This window comes from Bos indicus, chromosome 13 (assembly GCF_029378745.1).
Source record: "Bos indicus isolate NIAB-ARS_2022 breed Sahiwal x Tharparkar chromosome 13, NIAB-ARS_B.indTharparkar_mat_pri_1.0, whole genome shotgun sequence".
NCBI lineage: Eukaryota > Metazoa > Chordata > Mammalia > Artiodactyla > Bovidae > Bos > Bos indicus.
Genome location: NC_091772.1, coordinates 77,365,454 through 77,392,117, shown reverse-complemented (window position 1 = coordinate 77,392,117; position 26,664 = coordinate 77,365,454). Strand labels below are relative to the sequence as shown.

Below are 26,664 nucleotides of genomic sequence, written 5' to 3'. Positions count from 1 at the left end.
CTTTCTCTGTACCTACTAGGCCTCCGGGTGCCGTCGGCCTTGTCGCCATGTCGCGCTTCACAGGCACCGAGCCTTCCGCCGGGTCCCCGCTCCTTTGGGGGCCGCTGAGGCCTACAACGGCCTTGGGTGCTGTTAACCCGCCCCCCGCAGTCCCCTCCCTTCAGCGGCGCCTGCCCGAGCCCTGTTGCCCAGGCGCCTGGGGTAGCTGAGGCGACGCCCGCGCATCCGCCCGCCCCTGACGGGCCTTAGGGCAGGGGGTGCCGGCTGTGCCAGGGCCTGGCCCCCTCGCTCGGCGTCCTGGGCCACCTCCTCCTCCTCCTCCTCCCCCCGTCTTCCTGCCGGCCGGCCCCTCGCCCCGCCCCGTGTCTGAGGGGCCGGGAAACCGAAAGTGCGCGGTGCCGGGCGGGGCCGCGGACCTGCCTGGGCCCGAGTCCGAGCGCCAGTCGGCGGCGGCGGCGGCGGAGAGAGGACGCGCCGGAGCCTGGTGAGCGACCCCGTGCCCCGCGCCCCTGTCCCACACTTGGTCCCGCCCGCTGCCACTCGGGATCCGTGCCGCCCTTGTCCTGCCTCTGCCGCCGCCCCGCCGCCCCCTCAGCCCCCGCGTCCCCATCACCCGCCTCAGAGCCCCTATCACTCTCTGAGGACCTCCATCACCCATCTCCGCACTCATCACCCCCTCAGCGCCCCCCTCATCCACCTGAGTCCCTGTCCCCTCTTCCCAGCGTCGCTCTTACCCTCCTCAGCGTCTCCATCACCTCCTCCGCCTACATCCTCATCATCTAGTTCTCCTCCGTCCCCCACATCTCGGTCCTCACTTTCTGCCACAGCCCCTCCTTCATCCTCACCTTCCATCACCTCACTCATCCCCTTTCTTCTAGAAGCACCCTCCGCACCTAGACTCCCCATCCTTATTTCTAGGCGCCCCGCTCCCCGCCCTCGGCGCTTCAGCAGGCAGCCCCCAGCTGAGTTCAGTTCCTCCCTCCTGAGAACCCCAAACCTCTTGCTGTCTCCCCAACCTCCCCAGCCGCTCCAGGCTTCAGCCTTGCAGGGCACCTTCTTCGTGGCCCCACCCAGCCCTGGCTGTCCCTTGACCCTATAATAGTTCCATCATGACCTGCTGAGGCCCTGGGTGTCAGGGACTTCTCCGTCCTTTCTTCTACTCTCTCAGGAGCCTGGAAACTTCCTCTAACATCTTTCATTCCACCCTGGTAAATTACATTCTTCTCTGATTTAACTCTTCCTTTGGCTTGAACATCACTGATTTTCTTCTTCCTGTCCTTTGAGGCTTTGATTCCCAAATAAACCCACTCTAGTTTGCTTTTTTGGTAGCATTTCCTGTTCCTCCCTGCTTCTCCCTTTCCTTGCCTTTCTGCTTTCTTTTCTTCTGTTTCTTTTATCCCAGAAATGTGTGAGTTTCTATTTGAGTATTTTTTTTTTTCAACAAGAGAAGGAATTGTTCCCTGAGAAGTTTTTATAATTAAACAGAAAAACTCTAAATATTGAACTTGTGCCTTGAGAACTCTTGCCTGGAAAATCCCATGGACCGAGGAGCCTGGTGGGCTGCAGTCCATGGGGTCCGAAGAGTCAGACCCAACTCAGCGCCTTCACTTTCACTTTTTACTTTCATGCATTGGAGAAGGAAATGGCAGCCCACTCCAGTGTTCTTGCCTGGAGAATCCCAGGGACGGGGGAGCCTGGTGGGCTGCCGTCTATGGGATTGCACAAAGTCGGACACGACTGAAGCAACGCAGCAGCAGCAGCAGCAGCCTTGAGAACTGGGTTTGATAAAATGAGAGATGAGATTCAAAAAATATTCCCAGAAAGAAGGAAGGGGACTCCCTACTCCTCATAATGCCAGATCTGTTCACAGTTTCCAAGTATGAATGTGTTAAAACTCAATGAGAGGGACAGTTGGGAAAGGTCCCTTTGCTGTGAACTCTCAATTACCCACTCTTTCCCCAGCCCCAGCCCACATGATGTGTATGAGTAGGATGGAGAAGTTTCCTTTAAAGGGGCTTCCTCTTACTCCTGTAGGACTACCTTTGCAGATCAAGATAGAAGAAAGAAGGAAGGAACCGCACGTTTCTATCTATAGTTGGTCCTGAGAAAACAGTATCCAGTAGATGTTAAGGCTCCTGGTTTTTGAAACGTTCTTTCTTTCTCTTGCTGGGGTGGAGGGGAGGGCTTTATCAGTTTGGCTCTGTTCCAAAGAGTAGTATAGTATCTGCTCACTAATTATTTACAAACTATAGAGTACTGCAAGCTATAGAGTATTATAGAAGTGTTGGGCGGAGTGGCCAATACATGATTTTGGGGTTAATAAAAATGTAATTTTTTTCTGTCCTGGCAACAATATTTGTTTGCTTTATAGGAGAGGAAAATGAAACCTAGCAACTGATTAAGTAACTTGGCTAAAGGTATAAACCAAACAGGAGTTTTGAATGGGAAATGATGACACTTCCTTAACCCCAAGAAAATACAAGGATGCAGGGAAGGGGGAATTTGATCCTAAATTGTGAATTTCCTGTTTTGTATCATAATTGGGCATTCACAGAGTTGAACACTTGTGCACATGATTAAAATCTGTGTTTGATTCTTAGTTAATAAAGCATTAAGATATAGAGGCAGAAGGATTAGCTTGATACTATTTGGGTATTTGTTGTTTTTCTTTTTCTGCTAGATGCTGTGTTTCAAAGGCTCTGAAAACTATTAAACCGTGCAGACTTCCAGACAACTGAAATAAAGTGACCGTGGAGGAGATCAGGTGACTCAGACATGGAGGACCGAAGACCTTGTCCAGAGGTGGGACCTAGGAATCCTCATATTAACCACAGAGGTGAGCAAGATTTTCTACTCTCAGATGATCCCAGATTGATGTTGGTTCCACTTATGATTTTTTACTTTACAAGATAGTCTAAAAGCAATAACCATTCAGTAGAAGCTGTGCTTCAGACCTGAATTTTGAACTTTTCCTGGGCTAGCGATATGTGTGTGGTAAGATGCTCTCTTGTGATGCTGGGCAGTGGCAGTGAGCTTCCGCTCCCAGTCAGCCTTGCTGTCCCAAGAGCAGGCAATTAATACACTTAAAACCACTTGTATCCAGACAACCATCTTATTCTTTCAGTACATTATTCAGTAAATTACATGAAATATTCAACACTTCGTTGTAAAATAGGCATTGTGTTAGATGAGTTTGCCCAACTGTAGGCTATTGTTAATGTTCTGAGCACATTAAAGGTAGGCTTGGCTAAGCTATGATGTTTGATAGATTAGGTGTATTTAGTGCCTTTTTAACTTAATGTTTTGAATTTATGTGGGCTTATCAGAAAATAACCTAAGTCAAAGAAAATCTCTAATGGGAAGGAAATCAAGTTCCTTATGGATGAGCAGGCCCACCAAAATTGACTGCATCTCTCAAGTAAAGAATGGTTTATTCTTGAGAATTCCCTGGAGGTCCAGTGGTTAGGACTTGGTGAAGTGAAGTGAAGTGGCTCAGTCGTGTCCAACTCTTTGCAACCCCATGGACTGTAGCCCACCAGGCTCCTCCGTCCATGGGATTCTCCAGGCAAGAATACTGGAGTGGGTTGCCATTTCCTTCTCCAGGACTTGGTACTTTCCTGCAATGGCCCGGGTTAGTCCCTGGTTGGGGAACTAAGATCCTGCAAGCCGAGCAGCAAAGTCAGAAAAACCGAGAATGATTTATTCCTTAGCTACAGCATGAGTGACTTTGAGACTAAACAGCCCTCCCCTTTCCTTAAGAGAGCTTCTGCTGCTGCTGCTGCTGCTAAGTCGCTTCAGTCGTGTCTGACTCTGTGGGACCCCATAGACAGCAGCCCATTCGGCTCTGTCCCTGGGATTCTCCAGGCAAGAATACTGGAGTGGGTTGCCATTTCCTTCTCCAATGCATGAAAGTAAAAAGTGAAAGTGAAGTCGCTCAGTCGTGTCCGACTCTTAGTGACCCCATGGACTGCAGCCTACCAGGCTCCTGCGTCCGTGGATTTTCCAGGCAAGAGTACTGGAGTGGGGTGCCATTGCCTTCTCCGAAGAGAGCTGCTAAATTGGTACAATTCACTTTAGCAAAGGTAGAGATGAGGTATCAGAAATGGCAATAACTGGTTTAGAGCAGCATTATCCAGTAGAAACATAGCAAGCCAAAAACATAATTTTTGATGTTCTAGTAGCATCATTAAAAACAAAAAACAGGTGACATGAAATTTAAAAACTTAATACTAAATAATCATTTAATAGAATTTGGTATTTGTCTTATTTAAGCCAATGTATCCAAATAATATCATTTTATTATAATTGAGTATATTTTATTATTATAGTTCTTTTCTTGGAGTTTTTTCCTTCTAGTTTTATTGAAATATAATTGACATACAGCACTGTGTAAGTTTAAGGTATATAGCATAATAATTTGACTTAAATATATATCATGAAATGATTACCAGAATAAGTTTAATGAACATCCATCATCTCGTATACAAACAAAACTAAAGAAATAGAAAAAAAGTTTTTTCCTTGTGATGAAGGAAAAAATTAGGATTTTTAGGGTAAATCTTAAGATTTACTCTCTTAAAAACTTTAATATTTAATATATAGCAGTGTTAACTACATTTATCGTGTTATACATTATTTCTCTACTATTTATTAATCTTATAACTGGGAGTTTGTACCTCTTAATCTGCCTTACCTACTTCTCTTCTTCCCCTACTTCCCTCCCCGCTGGTAATCACCTATTTATTCTTTGTATCTATAATTTTGTTTCTATTTTTTTGTGTTTGTTCACTTCTTTTGTTTTTTTTAAGTTCCACATTTAAGTAAAGTCGTAGAGTATTTGTCTTTCTCTGCCTCATTTCATTTACCATAATACCCTCTAGGTCCACCCATGTTGTTAAAAATTGTAAGATTTAATTCTTTTTATAGCTGAGTTATAGTCCATTGTGTGTGTGTGTGTGTGTGTGTGTGTGTGTTTGTGTGTGTGTACACCCCACATCTTCTTTATTCATTCACTTAGGCTGCTTCCATATCTTGGCTATTGTAAATAATGCTGTGATGAACATGAGAGTACACCTGCCTTTCAGTGTTCATAGTACTTCAGCAATTTCAATTTGTGTTTATTCCCCGCAAGTGTTCAATATTATCATTTTCATATGTTACCAATATAAAAAATTTTAATGAGGTATTTAACTTTTTTTCTGCGAAGGCTTCAAAATTCCATGTGTCATTCTACACATCTTAATTCAGACTAGTCACATTTAAGACGCTTAATAGCTACACATAGCTAGTAGCTATGTGTTCGATGGTATGTGTATAGAGTTCTAGTCACCAAAGCAAAGTTAGTTCCAAAAGCATCACTCTACTGCAATGATTATTCTGTTTGCTCAGAACTGTCTAAAACAAAACTGAATGGAGTCTTGCCTTTTCCTAAGTTTGCAATATATTCTCCGAATTTCGGTTGTGAAACAGATGAGGAAGAACTGTAGAATATTATTTTATGAGCTATGTGAATGTTGAAAGGTTGAGAAATAATACAGTTTTCCATTCTTCCAAAACATTGTCTTCTAATCAGACCAGCATTAAAAGTAGGACTTTTTACCAGTATTAAAAGGACTAAATTTAATGATATCTTGGGAGTTTGAAAAGTAAATGTAAAAACAACAGTTACAAGAAAATACGTACATTAGTAGATTTTTTTGGATCTGACGGCATGAAATGGCCCAGTCATCTTGAATATGGTATTCATTTGAAACTTTTATAACATTTGTTATCATCAAATCATTGCATACAATCTTATTTTATTTGTTTTTAAAATCTCCAAGTCATTTTGCTAAGTTGGGTCAGCTCCAGACTCAGTTTTAGAGGAAAGGAAAGTGAAAGAAAATGGGCTTGGGTAAATTGGCCAAAGTCACTTATGAAATGTGTGGCAGATCAAGAAGAACATGTTCAGCTTCATCCACAGGATGATGTTAGCTTGTGTTTGCTGGGTACATCTGCTCTTCTGCAGACCTCCTTGTCTGAGGATTGGTAATAGAGAAGTACTATGTAGATGAACTCGTGCTGCAGAAAGGAGGAAGAGTTAAGTTTCATTTTTCAGGTTTCTGAATCACAGTTTGAGTTTCACTTTTCAGTTTCCTGAATCAAAGTTTGAGTTTCATTTTTCAGACCTGAAACAGAACTTGAGTTTCATTTTTTGGTTTCCTTCACAATCTATTATTTTGGCTCAAAAACATCTTGGGAAAGGAAGTCCTACCTTCCCTTTTGCCATCTGATGCTGATCAAAGTTCAAATATTTATTTCCCTGTATACTTTTACCCCACTTGATGCCTCTGTTGCCTGTGACCTAATTGTTTAGAGCAGAAAGTCAGATAGTATACTAAGCATCTTATAAACATTTAATCTTTACAGCAACCCAGATAGTGAGGCTTAGAGAAATTATAAAACTTAGCCAAAGTTGTACAGTAGGGAAGTCCCTAGACCAAGATTTGAATCAGGTCTGTTTGGCTATGAAACTCATGCTTTCACTATTGTTTGGTATTGGCAAGAGACTGAGAAAATGAGATGATCTTTTTGAGCCCCTGAAATAATCCCAGCTTATGAAGATTAAATGAGTAATTATTTTCTGTCATGTATGAGGCACTCAACAAATGTTTATTCCCTTTGTTCTTTTTGTACCCTCTGAAAAAACAGTATTTTCATAATGTATACAGCAACCATAGTAATGTATTTTATATTTATTAACATGAGTTGGTAGGAAACCTTTTATCTCTCCGAATAAAACCTAAGCTCCTTAGTTGTTTTGGAAAATACGAGTATGTTCATATTGTTGTACTATTGGATTTTCTTGCATCTTGATTTTTATGTTTGCCCCAAACTCCCGTTGTGTTTAGGACCTATGGATGGAGAATTACCACCAAGAGCTAGAAATCAGGCCAATAACCCACCAGCCAATGCTCTCAGAGGAGGAGCCAGCCAGCCCAGAAGGCATCCCAGGGCCAACAGCCATCCTTTTCCTCATCGGCAAAGAGAAGAGAGGTTTGGGGCCATGGGCGGGAACCCACATCAGGGAAGGAGGAACCAGGAAGGTCACGCCAATGACGAGCCTAGAGGCCAAAGACACGGTCAGGAAAATGACACCAGGAGGAGAAATGGCAACCAGGAGGGAAGGAACCGCAGACCCCCACCACGATCTGATGAAAACTTCCAGCAGTGGCGGACCCCCCACCAAAAGCCTGCAGAACAGCCACAGCAGGTAAAGAAACTGGGCTACAAGTTCCTGGAAAGTCTTCTGCAGAAAGACTCCTCTGAGGTGGTCATCACCCTTGCCACATGTTCAGGACTGCAGGAACTCTTGTCTCATTCTTTTATGAAGTCAGACTTCCTTGAGCTCATCTGCCAGGTTCTTCGGAAGGCTTGCAGTTCCAAAATGGACCGCCACAGTGTTCTCCATATCCTGGGCATATTGAAGAATTCCAAATTCCTCAAAGTCTGCTTGCCAGCTTATGTGGTAGGGATGATCACTGAACCCCTCCCTGAAGTTCGAAACCAGTATCCAAAACACATTAGCAATATCATCTCCCTCCTCCAGGACCTTGTAAGTGTCTTCCCTGCCAGCTCTGTGCAGGAAACTTCCATGCTCATTTCTCTCTTGCCAGCTTCTCTTAATGCTTTGAGGGCCTCTGGTGTTAACATAGAAGAGGAGACAGAGAAGAACCTGGAAAAGGTGCAGACCATCATTGAACATCTGCAGGAAAAGAGACGAGAGGGCACTTTAAAAGTGGATACCTACACTCTTGTGCAGCCCAAGGCAGAAGACCATGTTGAGAGCTACCGGACCATGCCCATTTATCCCACTTACAATGAAGTGCACTTGGATGAAAAGCCATTCCTTCGCCCCAACATTATTTCTGGAAAATATGAGAGCACTGCTGTCTATCTAGATACCCACTTCAGACTCCTACGAGAGGATTTTGTCAGACCCCTACGAGAGGGCATTTTGGAACTTCTCCAAAGCTTTGAAGACCAAGGCCTGAGGAAGAGAAAGTTTGATGACATCCGAATCTACTTTGATACCAGGATTATCACCCCTGTGTGTTCATCGACAGGTATTGTCTACAAGGTGCAATTTGACACAAAACCACTGAAGTTTGTCCGCTGGCAGAACTCCAAGCGATTGCTCTATGGATCCTTAGTGTGCATGTCCAAGGACAACTTTGAGACGTTTCTTTTTGCTACTGTGTCTAACCGGGAGCAGGAAGATCTCTGCCGAGGAATTGTCCAGCTCTCTTTCAATGAGCAGAGCCAACAGCTGCTCGCAGACGTCCAGCCCTTTGACTCTTTCCTCATGGTGGAGACGACCGCCTACTTTGAGGCCTATAGGCACGTCCTGGAAGGACTCCAGGAAGTCCAAGAGGAAGATGTCCCCTTCCAGAGGAACATCGTGGAGTGTGACTCTGATGTGAGGGAGCCAAGGTACTTGCTCATGGGGGGCAGATATGATTTCACTCCGTTAATAAAGAATCCCTCAGCCACTGGGGAACCTCTGAGGAATGACGAGGGCTTGAGACATCCCAGAGTTAATGTCTTAGACCCCTGCCAGTGGCCCTCTAAAGAAGCCCTGAGGCTGGATGACTCCCAGATGGAAGCCTTGCGGTTTGCTCTCACAAGAGAACTGGCTATTATTCAAGGACCTCCTGGAACAGGTAAGATAAAATTTTTCACAGTACACATCTGCCCTAAGAGATAGGCAAGGGTGGCTTGGACTCTTAAGTTTCTAGAATGTCTTAATTTAAGACATTCCCCTGAAATGGGCATCAAACTTGTTTAAAAAGTAGCTGCTCAAAAAATGAATAGGTAGAAATTTTTTTAAAAAGGAACTGCTCATAGTGATTTTCCAGTGAGGACTCATTGGTATACATGGTAATAGATCAAAATCACAAGGTTAGAAAAGACTTCTAAGGGGTCAGACTTAGGGAGACGCCTGACTTCTGTCTGCTTCATCAAAGGCTGTATTGATTTGCTTGATTTTATATAAATTTAAATAGTATCAACTATAAATACCCTGTGTGCCAAATACTACTGTCTATTTTTTGCATATGTTAACTCATTGCAAGGCTGTGAGGTAGAAGCCATTCCATGTTAGTAGATGAAAAAACTAAGGCAAAAAGGATTTGAATGATATGTTGATGCTCACACAGATGGCAATTGACAGACCTGAGACTCAGGCAGTTTAGAAGCTCCTGGCTCTGTCATCTACCTCATGGTAGTTGTTTCTCTTGGAAATACACCTGCCTACCTCCTCCCTGACCTGTGTGCCACTCTAATCCTTCTCTGGAAGGATAGCTGCTATTAGCAGTTTGACGTACATCATTCCAGATGTTTTCCAAAGTTAAAACTGATACATCTTCGTGTCTCTGAATGTATTTATGTGTTTACATACATACATGTATGTATGCATAGTTTTCCTATTTTTTAAATAACAAAAATGAGATTATGCTATATTTATATATCTATATGGGTCTACAATTTATATATGTATATAACTACATGTTAGGGATATTTTTACATTCTTTACACTACAGTCACATTTAGAAATGTACCTCACTCTTTTTACAGCATGCCTGTATTCATGGTGTGAATGTACCATATTGTGTTTTTTTTTTTGTTTTTTAGGTTTCACAGACAGTGCTTATTAAGTATTCATATATCTATTTCTGTGTGTGTTTATATTTGAGTACTCTGCTTATTACTTCTGTAATGTTTTTCCTTAAGGTGGGAATTCACATTAATAGTAGGTACTGCTATATTAACCCTCTCAAAAGAATATTAAAAAAACAATGGGAAGAGGTCCTTAAAAAATACCGATAAAACAATGGCAGCTCATGATAAGAAACTAATGTAACAAAATGCAAAGTAGTTACTGATGAGACACCCATATGATGGAAAAATATGCATAATTAAAGTAGTGCTTTCAGGGCTTTAGAAGAAGAAAAGGATATACCAGTTTGTACTGCCACCAAGAATGAATTAGTGTTCAACTCTCTGTGCTAGAAAACAGTTTGCATATTGCTTTGCTAACTTATATCTTGGTGATCCTTTCAGATTGGTGCACAAGTAGTATCCTGTTGATGAGTATGTAATATTCCATTGTATAGTTAGTTTATAATCTCTTTAACCAGTTCTCTATGGAAAGATTTACTAAAACAAACAATGTCAGTAAATAACCTTGTTTGTGAGTCATTTCACACAGAAGCAGAATATGTCCAGGGGAGAAATCCCTAACTGAATCAAACAATATGTGAATTTGTAATTTTAATAGGTAGTGCCAAATTGCCCTCTAGAAATGTATATCACAGTGGTTAATTTGTATTTCTTTAATCAACAGTGAGATTAAATATCCTTTCTTGTCTTTATTAGCTACTTATATTACTGCTTCTATGGATTGCCTTTTTGTATTTGACATATTTCTATTGGATGGTTTCCCTTTCTTACTGATTTGTAGGAGCTGTTAGTATATTTTAAAAATGTTGTGTTCCAAATAACTTCCCCTAATATTATCATTTGAATTGGGATTCTTTAGCTCCAAGTAGTAATTTAGTAATTTCACACTAGCTTTACACACATACATACACACACGCAGCTACTAAAAAAGAGCCTACCTGTGAATTTGAGGGGAGGTGACAGAGGGGTCATCTTGGAGGTAGAAATCCCCAAAAGTATCCATTCTAAGGGGAAGGAAGCAGTGGGAGAGAATGGGGTAAATATTGAATTAAAAAGATTTTCTTTCCTCTGGAGGTCTCCTTATCCATCCAGGACTCCAAATTAAAAACATGGGAGTTACTCTTTTCTATTCCCCGCCCCAGCCAAACCATTATCCTGTGGCAATCAAGTTTACCTCTGGAACGGCTCCCCAGTCTGCCTCCTTATCTCAGCTGCTGGAGCCAGGCCTTATCCTCCGTCACTCCCTGGAAGATGGCAGGAACCTCCCAGCCAGTCCATTTCTATTCTCTCTTGCCCAGCCTTACTCAGTTACCACTTTCCCAGAAGTGATAGATAGAAGCCTCTTCTAGTCCCATTGAGTAGATCAGAATCCCAGTTGTTTTCTTGGTACCTTGTATTTCTCATTTCCCACATTTATGATTTTTACATTTGTTTGTGTGATTATCTTTCTCTTCTGCAAGTCTGTAAGTTCCAGAAGATAAGAACCATGGCTGTTTTGCTCACCATTGTATTTCTTGTACTTAACCCCATATCTAACACCTATTTGGCACTCGATACATACAATATGAAGAAAAAGAAGCAAGAAATTGTCATTTATCTATACTGAAAAGTATTCCGCTATACTGAAAATTTTTATTTTCTTGTATTACTCAGTATTGAGTACTTTTGAGGACAGTGGCTACCCTCTCAGCCTGACCCAATATAAGAATTTAGCATTTACTAATTAGCCCATAACTCTAACTCCAATGTTGATTTCTGTGACTTTTTCCCTCCTATCACAAAGGCAAGTCTACTATGGTATATTAAAAGCATTTCTAAATAATTCACCATGTGAGATTGGAAACAATGTATTAATATATGTCTGTCAGTAGAAAACTAGCTGAAAACAATGCCTTCCAGCTGTGAAAAACAAAGGATTCTTTTTCTATACTGACAGAGAACTGCCTCCAATTTTAGTAAGTGAAAAAAACAAGATATAGAACAGTGAAAATAGTCTGCTACTATTTGTATTTTAGAAAGGAAGGGGGAAGCTAGAAAAAGACTGTATATTCATTTTTGTTTGTGTATGCATAGAATGACTGTCTCTGAAAAGTTATGCAATAAACTAGTAATGTTGGTTGTTTCCAAGAGAGGAACTAGGTAGCTGGAGACATAAGAATGAGGAGAACATAATACAAAACCATTTGTGCTTCTAGGATTTTAAACCATCTCAATGTATTGCCTTAAAATTTTAAATAATAATAACTTGCTATAAGTAATTAATTACTCCTTTTAGAAAGTCTCTTTAAGTTTTTTAACTCTCCTTTTTCCTTGTTTTTTTAGGCAAAACTTATGTGGGTCTAAAAATTGTTCAGGCCCTTCTAACCAACGAGCCTGTTTGGCAAATTAGCATCCAGAAGTTCCCCATCTTGGTTGTGTGTTACACTAATCATGCTTTGGACCAGTTTCTGGAAGGTAATATCTGTAGGCAAAATTGTTCTCTGTTGAGAGTGCTCTGGTGGTCTATGGTTAGGATTATGGGCTTCACTGCCGTGGCGCAGGTTCATTCCCTGGTCAGGGAACTGAAATTCCACAAACCACACAGCACAGCTGAAAAAATAAACTTCTCTTTTAAGACATATATAGTTGAACCATGAGCGACTTCAGTTGCTCTCTGTTGCACTTTGAATAAAGTCCACAGTCCTTGCTCACCATGACAGGAAAGGCTGTGTGTTGTCCGTGTGCTTGTGCTTAGTCGCTCACTTGTGTCTGACTCTTTGTGACCCCATGGGCTGTAGCCCACCAGGCTCCTCTGTCCATGGCGATTCTTCAGGCAAGAAGACTGGAATGGGTTGCATGCCCTCCTCTGTGTGTTGTCTGCTCCAGCCTAAGTCTGATGCTCTTGTCCTACCTCTTCCCTTGTTCTAATTCCAGCCACACTGATTGTCTACAATTTCTTGTCTTCTTCCAGCTTCTTCTTGGCCCATGCTGTCTCCTCTGCCTAGCATGTACTTTTTCTTTTCTTCTCTCTCTCAGTCTTGATGCATCTAGCCCAGATGGTTCCAGCTCATTCCTCAGGTCTCACTTCATATGGACTTTCCTTCTTGCCCCAGGTCCTGTTGTATTTTTTCTTCTAAGACTTAATTGGCACATATGTAACTATTTATTTGTATGTATCTCTACCCTGGACTATAAATGCTAAGAGCTTTTGTCCTATTTCTTTCTATATTCACAGATCCTGACACATTCTAGACACTCAAAAAATATTAATCACATTAATGAATGAATAAGTATTTATTTTTTCTTTGGAAAATAATGCTTAGACTATTATTTTCCACTCTTTTATATCCTTCTTTCATCTACATTAAATCTTCAATATTCCTGGAGTCTCAGTTTAAATTAGATCCTCAAAAATTAGATCCATACCCCACCCAACTAATTAAGGTCCCCTGTTACACACTTTTAGCATGTATTTGTAGTATTAAATTTTATTAAGTTAAAATGTTTACATGTCTTCTCTGGTAGACTGTGAGTCATGAGAACAAATGAGGAACTGAGCCTGCGTTTTGACTACTTTAGCTTCCAAACCTAGCCTGGTACATAATAAGCAATCAGCAAATATCTATAGAGTGAGTAATAGAGAGCATTTACTAATGCTTACTTTGGGCCAGGCCCCCCCTAGAAGCTAGAAAGATACTCTCTCGTTTATCCAGGCTATAGCCCTATAGGGAAAGTATTACTGTCGTCAAGTCACAGACAAAGAAACTGAGGCTCAAGTTAAGTGACCTGCCCCAGGTAAGATAGCAGTAAGTGGTAAAGATAAGACTTGGGTCCCCAGGTGTCTGAGTCTAAAGCCTTTGCACTGAAGCATCACACTTTACTGCTCTGCAGGTCACGTCATCTCTGGGGCCTTCTTGTTCACTGGTAGGGTAGATTTCCTGTAAATACCAGTTTGTACCCTTAGGGACCAGCTGCACCAACACCCCAGACACATGCAGCTCTTACCCAAGAGAATCCAGCGTAGCTCCTCTTAACTCTGCCCGTGCTCCACTTTGCTCCTTAGGCATCTACAAGTGTCAAAAGACCAGCATTGTGCGGGTAGGTGGAAGGAGCAACAGTGAAATCCTGAAGCAGTTCACCCTGAGGGAGCTGCGGAACAAGCGGGAATTCCGCCGCAACCTCCCTTTGCACCTCCAAAGGGCCTACATGAGTGTAAGTCCCAGCTTCGGAGATCTGAGGTTGCTCAAGGGAGAACCAACCAAGACAGCAGTGGCTTTGTGGGTGGGCAGGCCAGGGGAAATAGGGAAGCTCCACAAACCTGGGAACGACCCAGGTTCCTTCCAGCATTCCATTAATCCTATGGTGGGATCTTTGCCCTCATAGTCCAAGATGGAGAAAGGACAAAAAAGGGCACACCACCCCTCCCAGCCCCTGCCAGGACCTTAAAGCTACTTCGCCCAAACCACCCATAACCTTTCTTCCAGCCTGTTGGCCAGATAAATATCATCTTCTAGGTGGGCAGTGTTGTGCCCAACCAAAACTCTGAATTCTTACTACTAAGGGAAAGAGAAGTCTCCACCATGGTATACTTGGTCTATTTTCCTGTTGTATTATTTGTTTCCTTTTCTTCCTAGTGGTAGGAGGCTTTTAGACATTTTAGATACTAATCCTCTGGTTTTAAGACTAGCTGTTCCTGTGTTACCTTTGTTTTCCCTCAAGGCAGAGACTGAGTTCTGCTGAGCATGATGACATACTTCCTCATCCACTTATTTCCCTCTGCTCTTGGTAGATCATGACACAAATGAAGGAGTCAGAGCAAGAACTGCATGAAGGGGCCCAGACTCTGGAGTGTACCATGCGTGGGGTACTACAGGAACAGCATCTGGAGAAGTTTATCTCTCCCCAGCACTGGAAAAGCCTGATGAATGGACCAAACCAGGTAGAGGGGTCATCCCATGGAGTACAAGCATCTCTCGTCCAGTATTGGGAGGGAGCCACCAGCAGAAGTAGCAGTCAAAGTATTAGCTATAATCTGCTATGATTCTGCTGTGATGTGAAAAGTTCCTTCTCGGGAGAAAAGTCACCTGAATATACTAGTCAAAAGTAAGACTCTAGAGCCAGTCTGCTGGATATGAATCTTGATTTTGCTCTAGGCGACTTAATTTTTTTTGTTGCTGTTACCTCTTTTATAAAGGGGGATAGGGACGTCCCCTGGTGGCCAGTGGTTCAGACTCTGAGCTTCCACTTCAGGGGGCATGGGTTTGATCCCTGTTCGGGGAACTAAGATCCCACATGCCATGAAGTGCAGCAAAAAACAAAAAACACACACACATGGGGACCATATTTAGTTGAACTATGTGAAATTGCCAGTATTTGTAAATTTAACTTGCAAAAAGGCAGTCTTTTACAGATCAACTTAATTCTTACCGGATTGTTATTGGACAAGCAAGTTAATATCTGTAAACCTCTTAACTTAATAAGTGTGCTCGAAATATTTGTTAAATGAAACCAAATCATAGCAAGGCAACCTAGCACGTATAGAAGGCCTGGGACTTGACAGACCTGTCACACAGACTGACTGTGTGACTTGAGCTAGTGTGATCCTCAGGGCCCTCAGCAGTCAACAAGAATAATAATAATGCCTGCATTCAAAGGATATTATAAGAAGTATCTAATGTACTCTGTGGATTTTTTTTTCTCTTTTGGCTGTGCCACGCAGCATGCAGGGATCTTAGTTCCCCAACCAAGGATTTATCTTGTCCCTCCTGAAGTTGAAGCGTGGAGTATTAACCACCAGACCACCAGGGCAGTCCATGATGCAATCTCTATAAAGTGGGTGGCTAGGAATCCAGTGAAATGGTAGCTCTACTATCAGTGGGTTGGCATTTCCAGGGTTACAAACCCAAAAACTTTAAAAAGGGTCAGTCAGGTCGTGTGAATGACTGAAGCAGGCTAGTTAACTGTGTTGTTAAGTAGTGAGGACTGAGGCAAACCGGAAAAGGCGTGGCAACAGCGCTCTTCAGCCATTTGTTGCCTTTTAGGAACACAGGTTCATTGCCCCCATAGCTCCTGATTTTGTCAAAAGAAGCAGAAAAATTTTGTTTTTAAAATTCTGTACAAGTTCTATTAACAGACCCAGTTAAACAAAGCCCAGACATTGCATTTTTAAGAGAGTTCTAGGGGAATTACCTTTTGACCTCTTGAGAAGACCTTTCCTTCATACTGAGTTGTCATAGAATTCTCCTTAACTAATAATTCTTCTTTCCTCAGGATAGTGAATGGGTTTGCTTCCGGGGTCGGAAACATTCCGTGATGTTGGAGTTTCTCGGTCTGGGTGTTGGTTCTTTCACCCAAAGTGTTGCTCCAGCAGTACCTGAAAATACAGGTAAGAAGTGCATGTATACCTAGAATCACATCTTATGGTGGAATGTGGTTAAGACTAGAAGAGCAAGACTTTATAGTAATGCCCAGAATTTATAAAGAACTATAATCAATCAAAAAAGACCAATGAAAGCTTAATAGGAAAACAAATAAAAGACTTTTAAAGAAGCATATCACAAAATCTTCACGGTCAATAAACATGAAAAGTGCTCACTAGAAACGAGGAATTAAAACTACAAGAATATACTATTACACACCTACTAGACTGGCAAAAATTAAAATGTTTGATATAATCCAACACTGAGAAGAATGTGAGCAGCAGGAACTCTGATATGATACTAGTGGAAATATTGATTGGCAGATCCACATAAGGAACTCAAAATGTCCATCCACATTTGTACAACAGATGGATCAATTACCGTCTATTCAGATAATCCATACCACTGTGAAAAGGAATGAATTACAGCATATACAGCAATATGATATGACTCTCAGAAACATACTGAATGAAAAAAAACAAGTTACAGGAAAATATATTCAATGTGATTTAATTTCTTTAGAGCTCAGAAAAGTCAAAGCTAGATAATGCATTATTTGAAGATGTATATTCATTATATCCTAGAGAAGGGAATGGCAACCCACTCCAGTATTCCTGCCTGGAGAATTCCATGGACGGAAGAGCTGTGGAGTTGAAAAGAGTCGGACACAACTGAGCGACTAACACACGTACACACATACATTATATATGTAGTATCATCGACTCAATGGACATGAGTTTGAGAAAACTCTGGGACATAGTGAAGGACAGGGGTACCTGGTGTGCTGCAGTCCATGGGGTCACAGAGTGTTGGACACGTTTGAGTGACTGAACAACAACATATATATGGTAAAGTTAAAAGGGAGGAATAAGTAATAAAAAATTCAAGTTAGTACAGCCCACAAATGTCTTCAAAGAAATTGGTAACTTTCTGCTTCTTAAGTTGGGTGGAAGATACCTGGATGTTCATTTTATATATTTTTATTATCATTTAAATTGCACGTTTATGTTGTATACTTTCCTTTGTATATGTATTGACATAAGTAAGATCTCCCTTAAAAAGGCATACATTCATGTGATTTTCTAAATGTAACAAAAATGTGGGGAAGGAAATGTGTCTTTCTCCCCTTCATTCCTCCTGTGTTTCTCTCAGCGGAGGTGACCATTTAAACCTTGGGAATGTCTCCATGCATCTTAGCTCTTGTAGGTACCCTTCTTTACCCTTTGACGTTAAGACTCTCCATCCATGTCCTGCCTGCTGTCCTCTCTTAGCCCAAGCAGAAAGGGAGGAGGAGGAGGAGGAAGGGGAAGAAGATGGTTCGCTGATTGAGATCGCAGAGGAGGCTGACCTGATCCAGGCAGACCGGATGATTGAGGAGGAAGAGCTGGCGCGGCCCCGGCGGCGGAGGAAGGAAGAGAACGGGGCAATCCAGGAGCTGGCGGAAGTACTCCTGGCCATGAGGCTAGACAACCATGGCCCCGGGACGGCAGCCGGGCAGGAGCAGGCTACAGGAGAGTGGGAGGTAACTCACTTCCTCACAGCCCCCGAAAGCCCTAACAGAGTGGGAAAGGGGAGTTCAATTATTACCGCCAGGGGATTGTGGGTTAAACTCCCGAAACAGACCTGAGAGCATCTGTCCTGACCTGATTTTCACCTTCTTCTGTTGCACTATATTCATTTCATCCTCATAATTAGCTTAATTTGCCGTTCTACAGGGCTTCCCTTATGACTCAGCTGATAAAGAATCTGCCTGCAGTGCAGGAGACCTGGGTTTGATCCCTGGGTTGAGAAGATGCCCTGGAGAAGGGAAAGACTGCCCACTCTAGTATTCTGGCCTGGAGAATTCCAGGGACTGTATAGTCCAGTGGGTCACAAAGAGTCAGATACAAATGAGCGACTTTCACTTTCATTTCCCCCTCTTACAACCTAATCCCTGTATAAAATAGGTCCAGTTTTCAAGGGTATAGAAATTACGGCCTTTTAGAGGGGTCCTGCTGATAAATGCTAACTTAGAAAAACAGGAAGCAGGTAGCCAAGGACTTCTCTTGAACTTCTAGAGAACTTCTAGAGAAATGATCAGACACTGATGGTCTTAGTGCTTGGTGCTTTTATAGATATTCTCAACAGCAAACCAGCCCGAGCATTAGGATTTTAGAGGATTAAAGTAAAACAGAATGAAGTAAGCTGTATAGACTGAATGGAATGTTTCTCCTTCATTCACTTTGAAATTTGTTATTTCTCTTAGAGCCAGAATAGTATAAATGCCCAGACTTTCTGTCTTCTCCTTCCTTTGATAGAACCCTGGGGTCCTCAGAATTTACCGTGTGTTACTATGACAATAGAGCACTGAACCCTACTGATGATCTAAGGGACTTTGAGGGCAGGTTTTTACTGAATGCAGTGTTCTCCAGTCTGCTGGCTTTGAGCCTGATTTCCTAGTTCAGTTCAGCGTCTCTATATGTGAGACACAGAATCATGATCACAGTACTTAGAAGCATGGATTGGGCATCTCTCTGCTGTGTGGCCTTAGGAGGAGTTGACTTTTTTGGTTTTGAAATAGAGGGGAGTCCATAGTATTATGACATCCATCTGGCATGCTAGTCCTTCTAAAGGCTCATGACCTCAGATTCTGACAGAGCCAAGGAAGAATACTTTCTCCTAAATGGTGCTTTTCACCCACATGTTTAAGATAGTATCTTGATATAATGGCATTAAGACCATCTTAGCAGGATTTGTATAGCATTTAATGAGAGAGATGTACCTCCACTATTGTCGTGTTTTAGGAATAAGAAGCAGACTGTGGTCAAAAGACGCTCAGTAGTAACCAGTTTACCAGCACTCTTCTAAAGTGCTTTCCATGTATTTTACTGCTTCAGTCAATCCAGCAACTCTGTGAAGAGGCACTGTTATTATTCCCATTTTATAGAAGGGAAGGCTGAGGCACATAGAGGTTCAATATGTTACTGTAGGTCCCACAACTAATAAGTAGTAGATGGGACTTAGAACACAGACAAACTGGCTCCAGAACACTCATTTAGCAATGAAATATCTGTGGGGAGAGTGTGGAACATTTAAGAGATGTTCATCAGAGATGACAGTTCCATTTTTCAGTGTGCTCTGGCTCCCATCTTAGAACCAGGCCCATCTCTGCTCCATGACTCTGACTGGTATTGATATCTGCAGACCCAGCGCAGCCAGAAAAAGAGAATGAAGAAGAAAGTGAAGGTTGAGCTTCGCAAGCTGAACACCATGACTGAGGCCGAGGCCAATAAAATCCAGGATGTTTGGCAACTGGACCTCAATTCTCGCTGGCAGCTTTATAGGTATGGTGCCTGTCCCCATCCTCACCACCACCCCAACCCCCAGCCAGCCCATGTAATTTCCCCAGGGTGTCCCTTTCCTATTTCTAGAATATAAGCCCTTCAAATCCTCAACATTAGTGCTAACTGGTGATGGATGGAGCACTCCCGATTATCTGAGTGCTGGATGCAGCCATAGGATAGAATAGACACACACGGCTCTACCCTGTGGGGTTTAGAGTCTAACCAGGAAAACAAATTAGTTTGTTCCACAAATAAAAAGTTACAAATAGGCATCACAACTGAGAAAGAAAGAACCAAGGAGCTAAGAATATTAACATGGGAGCTGAGCTGGTCTGAGCTATCCAGGAAAGTGACACTGGAGGCAAGATCTGAAAGATGAGTAGGCCTTATTAAGGCCAGTTGGGAAGGGGAGCAGATGAGCTTGTGAGGACCACATGCATAAAGGCCTCCAGATGGGAGGGAGCATGTTTGTTTGAGAAACTGAAAGAAGGCAACCACCATGGCTGTGGCTCAGACAAATGGAAAGTGAGGCCAGAGAGGGAGGCAGGGGCCAAGTTGTGCAGGGCCTCTTAGGGCTGACGAGGACTGTTGGAAGGTTTTATAGCAAGAGTGCTGACATAATCTGTTTTACTTATGGAGAATTGGGGGAGGAGGGGGGAGGGGGCTTGGCAGGAATGGAGTAGGGACAATTTGTGAGAAATTCTTCTTGAAGCTTTTGAAGTTCCCGACTCTTGTCCAGTAATTAGCATCTGTTCTTTATCCCCCGCCTTCCTTAGTTCCTGACCACTTACATACATCTCTCTGCACATCTCTTTTTTTGGGCATTTTTTGTTGTGCAGGACTCTCAGGTCCCTGCACATCTGGGTCTTGTCTTCTTTCTCTGTGGCATGTAACCTCCTCTAGGGTGTAGGTTCCACTTATGCACAGGGCACACTGAGGGGGTTCCACCACTTCTCAAAGAGCATGTGGCTTCCTCTTCCTCATTCTTCACATTCTTCAGGCTGTGGCTCCAGATGTACCAGGCTGACACCCGCCGAAAGATCCTCAACTATGAACGCCAGTACCGCACATCAGCAGAGAGAATGGCTGAGCTGAGACTCCAGGAAGACCTGCACATCCTGAAAGATGCCCAGATTGTAGGAATGACAACCACAGGTAAGAAAGCACGGAGTTCACGGTTGGTGCCAAATGCCTATCAGATTATCTGGGACGGGTAAAGAGAAACTTCTTTAGTAGGTTAGAGGAAAATACCATGAAGAGCTCTTGAGAGCAAGCTCTGTTTTGGATTCTCTTGGTGATATTCACCCTCTTGCTTCCATTGCATTTGGAACTTCAGCAGCTGATGATTCCAGTGCCAAGGTTCCAAACACAGTGAAAGCAAGTGCTCAGCAGTGATGGCATGGGGACACTGCTGCTCTGGAGACTGTCCAGCAGCACTCATTCTCGTCCAGTGGTCCCCAGAGCCCTAGGTGGACAGGAGGACTCAGCTGAAGCAGACCCAGGTTCAGGGTGCACCGGTCCAGAAGCCAGTGACACAGGGAGTCCAGTACATCCACTCAGAGGAGTCTCTTCTCTTGACTCAAGGTGCTGCCAAATATCGCCAGATCCTGCAGAAGGTGGAGCCCCGGATCGTCATTGTGGAAGAGGCTGCAGAGGTCCTTGAGGCCCACACCATTGCCACACTGAGCAAAGCTTGCCAGCACCTCATTCTGATTGGGGACCACCAGCAGGTAGGCCTGGGCCCTCTAGAAGATGAACTGACACTCTGCAGGGGTGGAATCAGACAGGAAGACCCTGGCCTCTGCTTCCTTCCTCCATCCTCAGGCTTGTTGGTGGCTTTCTGTGATTCCTCTTTTCCTCACCTCCCATGTCCAGTGTAAGAGCAGGTCCTCTTAGATTTGGGGCATATTTTAGAGGTAGCGTCATCTATTCCATCTGGCCTCTTTGCCGTTTTTAATTTACCTTGGCATTTTAAGTGGACTGTTAAAACAGCATGCTCCCCATCCCACTGGTTCCGTTTTTTGTCATGCTGTAATCCATTCCTCATAAAGGAACCAAAGTGAATTTTTTAAAAAAACTCAAATCAGGTCATGTTACTCCCCAGCTTAAAACCCCTCAGTGGTTACCCATTGAACTTAATATAAAAATCAAGCATCTTAAAGTGGCCTACAAAGACCTATATTCTCAGGGTACAGCCTGTTTCTCTGACCTCACCTCACACCACCATCTGTCTCATTTGCTCACTGTGTTCCCAACTCCTGTCCTTTCTGTTTCCTCTTATGGCTTCCTTTTTGAATGACTAACAACTTCCTCCATGCTGGTGTCAACTCAGATGTCACTCTTCAGGGAGATCTATGTAAAGAACCTCCACCCCCAGGCATTCTGTCACATCACCCTTATTTCTTGGCTTCATGGTCTTTGTCATTCTTTGCCCCTAGCCTGTTAACATCTAAAGCCGAGCCAGGAACCCAGAAGTCACTTGAAAAACATTTGATAGGTGGGTGGATGGGTGGATGGTTAACATATATTTTCAGTGGACAATCCTCAGCCGTGTTTCTCTTTTCAGCTACGCCCCAGCGCCAATGTGTATGACCTGGCCAAGAATTTCAACCTGGAGGTGTCCCTCTTTGAACGGCTGGTGAAAGTAAACATTCCTTTTGTCCGTCTGAATTACCAGGTGAGAAGCTAGATCTTCATTATTACCGAATGTCCAGGTGAAGGCTCCTGGCAGCCTGCCAACTGCCAATAAGAAAGGGTTCATAAAATAAAGCTAGTTTAGTAATGAAATGACTCTGATTTTGTTTTCTGTTTTAAAATAACACAAGACCAGCCCTGGTGAATTTGTGTCAGATGAAGAAGCTGTTTCTCTTCTGCTCTTTTCTCCCTGTTCTTTTCAAATGTCATCTCCCCAGATTTTCCACTAGCAACTTAGTCTTTAAAACTGTCCATTTATTCTCTGCCCATGTGTTTAATGACATACGTGTCTTGTTTCAGCACCGCATGCGTCCTGAAATTGCCCGGCTTTTGACCCCTCACATTTACCAGGATCTGGAAAACCATCCTTCTGTTCTCAAATATGAGAAGATTAAGGTGAATCTGCTTTACCTGATCTTTCTCTGATGCTGTCAGCAACCTAGGAGGTTATCTTTTTCTCAGGACGAAAAGGGGCTTTCAGAAGGGTATACAGCCAGCTTTCTAAAAAGCTAGCTATTGGGAATTACCTGGCAGTCCAGTGGTTAGGACTTGGTGCTTTCACTGCCAGGGCCCAGATTCTATCCCTGATCAGGGTACTAAGATCCCACAAGCCAAGTGGTGGCAAAAACAAAGCAAAACAAACAAACCAAAAACCCCAAACAATAAAAAGCTAGTTATTAAGAAGAGGAGTGGTACAGAGGTTGAGAACACAGACCTGAGTTTTTGAATCCCAGCTCTGCCATTTAGTAGCTGTGTAGCCTTTAGCAAATTATATACCAGTTCTAAGGGTAAGGGTCTTCTGTACAGTAGAATAATGGTTGCTGCCTGATCGCATTACCGTATTGCAGGAGATAATGTATATAAAGCACTCAGCACAGCAGATGCTCATAAATTAAAGATTGTGGTATGGAGTGTACAGAAGCCTTCTAAGGTTCCTCTCTGGAACAGGGCCAGTGGCCAGCACACATGAAGATAGAAAAAGCTGTCATGAGTAAACCTAATGTGTCTTCTTTTTCTTTCCAGGGGGTCTCTTCCAACCTTTTCTTTGTAGAACACACCTTTCCTGAACAGGAAATCCAAGAAGGCAGAAGCCATCAGAACCAGCACGAGGCTCGCTTTGTGGTAGAGCTGTGCAAGTACTTCCTGTGCCAAGAGTACCTGCCCTCCCAGATCACCATCCTCACCACCTACACCGGGCAGCTCTTCTGCCTTCGCAAACTCATGCCTGCCAAGACCTTCGCGGGTGTCAAGGTCCACGTGGTGGACAAATACCAAGGGGAGGAGAATGACATCATCCTCCTCTCACTAGTACGCAGCAACCAGGAAGGCAAGGTGGGTTTTCTTCAGATATCCAACCGCATCTGTGTGGCCTTGTCCCGCGCCAAGAAGGGCATGTACTGCATTGGGAACATGCAGATGTTGGCCAAGGTGCCCCTGTGGAGCAAGATCATCCACACCCTTCGAGAGAATGATCAAATCGGCTGCGCCCTCCGGCTCTGCTGCCAGAACCACCCTGATACCCACACTTTAGTATCCAAAGCTTCTGACTTCCAAAAAGTGCCCGAAGGAGGCTGCAGCCTACCCTGTGAGTTCCGGCTGGGCTGCGGGCATGTCTGCACTCGTGCCTGCCACCCCTATGACTCCTCACACAAGGAGTTCCAGTGCATGAAGCCATGCCAGAAGGTGATCTGCCAAGATGGGCATCGGTGCCCTCTTGTCTGCTTCCAGGAGTGTCAGCCTTGTCAGGTGAAGGTACCCAAAACCATTCTCCGGTGCGGCCATAAACAAATGGTCCCGTGTTCTGTGCCTGAGTCAGATTTCTGCTGCCAAGAGCCTTGCCCCAAGGTCCTAAAATGTGGGCACACTTGCAGCCACCCATGTGGTGAAGACTGTGTGTGGCTGTGTTCAGAAATGGTCACCGTGAAGCTCAAGTGTGGGCACAGACAACAGATGAAGTGTGGCAACGTGGAGGACCTCAAGCATGGCCTGCCAGTGCAGTGCACCACCAAGTGTGGTAGCATCTTGGACTGTGGGCATCCGTGTCCTGGCTCCTGCCACAGCTGCTTCGAAGGGCGCTTCCATGAGCGCTGTCAGCAGCCCTGCAAGCGCCTGCTCATCTGTTCACACAAGTGCCAGGAGCCCTGCACTGGCGAGTGTCCACCCTGCCAGCGGATCTGTCAGAACCGCTGCGTCCACAGCCAGTGCAAGAAGAAGTGTGGGGAACTGTGTACTCCCTGCATGGAACCCTGCATCTGGCGCTGCCGGCACTACCAGTGCACCAGACTCTGCTCTGAGCCCTGTGACCGACCACCATGCTATGTGCCTTGTACCAAGCTGCTGGCCTGTGGCCACCCGTGCATTGGTTTGTGTGGGGAACCATGCCCCAAGAAGTGCCGTGTCTGCCACCAGGAAGAAGTCACCCAGATCTTCTTTGGTTCTGAGGATGAGCCAGATGCTCGCTTTGTACAGCTGGAAGACTGCAGCCACATCTTTGAAGTGCAAGCCCTAGACCGCTACATGAACGAGCAGGGTGACGAAGTTGCCATCAGGTTGAAGGTCTGCCCTATCTGCCAGGTGCCCATCCGCAAAAATCTGAGATACGGAACCAGCCTCAAACAGCGCCTGGAAGAGATTGAAGTCGTTAAGGAAAAGATCTTGGGCTCAGCAGGGGAGATCGCAGTCAGCCAGGAGCGACTTACGGCCCTACTGGAGGGGAAGAACCTCCTCTGCCAGGAGCTCCCGGAAGATTTCCTGAAGTTGGAAGAGAAGCTGGCCCAGAAAAATCTGTCAGTGAAGGACCTGGGCCTTGTTGAGAATTATATCAGCTTCTATGACCACCTGGCTGGCCTATATGATTCCCTGAAAAAAGTGCATGTCTTAGAGCAAGAGAAAGTGAGGACTCGATTAGACCAGGTTCACGAATGGCTTGCCAAGAAGCGTTTGAGCTTCAGCAGCCAGGAGTTAGATGACCTCCAAAGTGAAATCCAGAGGCTCAGATACCTGGTGAACCTCCTGACCCTCTGCAAGATGGCCGAGGGGAAGGTGAGAGGCAGCGTCGCTGAAGAGATCAGCACTGTCCGGAACATCCTTGAGAGAACATGTAAGTTCACCCAGAAGGATGCAGAGCTTGTGCAGAGAAAGATGGAAGCTCTGAAAGCTGCTCTCCCCTGCTCTGGCCTGGGCATCTCAGAGGAAGAGCGAGTGCAGATCGTCAAAGCCATGGGTTACCGTCGTGGCCACTGGTTCAAGTGCCCCAATGGCCACATCTATGTGATTGGCGACTGTGGGGGAGCCATGCAGAGGGCCAAGTGCCCTGAGTGTCAGGAGGTGATCGGGGGGGAAAACCACACGCTGGAAAGAAGCAATTGGCTTGCTTCCGAGATGGATGGAGCCCAGCACCCTGCCTGGTCTGATACAGCCAACAACATGATGAACTATGAGGAGCTCCAGAGGATGATGTAGGAAGGTGGCAGCCCACTGCCTTTTGCCCTGGCCACCACAGGGCTGGGCCAGCTCCCTGCCGAAGGAACTGAAGGTTGTTTTTTATTATTGTCCTTTAGTCTTAGCACCTGTTTAAGGAGCCACTTTTAGGGCTTGCCCACATTTGTTTCTAGATTTACTCCTGCGCTAGAGTAAGCACTTTACCTCCAGAACTGAGAGCAAAGTTAACAGATTTCTCTTCTTTTTCTCTCCTACAAGTTAGTGGACAGACTGCCTGGAGCATGTTTGGGCTTCCACCCAGGGCTGTCTATGGTGTCTCTGGGTCCTGACTCAGTCAGATGTTCTTTCTCTGCAGTGCTCCAGAGGCAGATACGAGCTCAGTGAAGCAGACTCATTCTAAATTGCCAGGCCCTAACTTGCAGGCTGACTTCTGCTCTAATAAACAGAGGCCCAGAGTTGTTGTTTGTGAATTATCATTCCAAGGAGCTCAAGAACCCCTCCTCTTCTCCTTGGGCACCTTTGTTTCAGGAAAGGGAGGCATGTGATGAGACAGAGACTTTGCGGACCAATCATGACCCAGTTACATATTCACTGAGAGTGGGGGAAGGTGTGACCCCACAGCTGGGGGCTTGTGCAGCAGGCCTAGGCTAAGGAGTCACCCCCGTACCCTTCCTGTGACTTGCACTTTGGGATGGTGGAGGTTACTTTACCTGTAGTAGGGGAGGTTCAGTAGCTGTGCTGGTTCCCCAGGGCCTTGAGTGGAACTGGACTCTGATTTGGTACCAGAAGCACCTATCCAAAGTGTGACCCTTTGTCCCAACACCCTCTATTGCAGCTTTTACCTGGGCAGGGTTAGCATGCCAGTGGCTTCTGCAGATCCCAGGTCCACACCAGAAGCTAGCCCCCAGGCCTGCTGCCTGAATACATACTCCCTCAGTCCAGTGTTCCCTATAACTGACACTTAGGCATCTCAGGTCTTTCTAATGTTGGCAAGAAAACATCCCTTTGCTATGTATACATTTCCTTTTTTGTCTTTACTATGCACTTTAGCCTATAAAGCCAATTAATAAAAACAATGATTGAGAAAA

General features: G+C 44.3%; 1 protein-coding gene across 1 annotated transcript; it reads left to right on the top strand.

Moving 5' to 3' along the window:
• On the top strand, nt 1–26,664 carry ZNFX1 (zinc finger NFX1-type containing 1). Its single transcript, XM_070801857.1, has 14 exons — nt 1–484; nt 2,681–2,836; nt 6,891–8,702; nt 12,043–12,174; nt 13,763–13,911; nt 14,489–14,638; nt 15,970–16,084; nt 17,390–17,640; nt 19,302–19,441; nt 20,442–20,596; nt 21,026–21,171; nt 22,008–22,118; nt 22,436–22,531; nt 23,159–26,664. The coding sequence occupies exons 2-14, from the start codon at nt 2,776–2,778 to the stop codon at nt 25,595–25,597; spliced, it is 5,757 nt and encodes a 1,918-aa protein (XP_070657958.1). The 5' UTR covers nt 1–484; nt 2,681–2,775; the 3' UTR covers nt 25,598–26,664.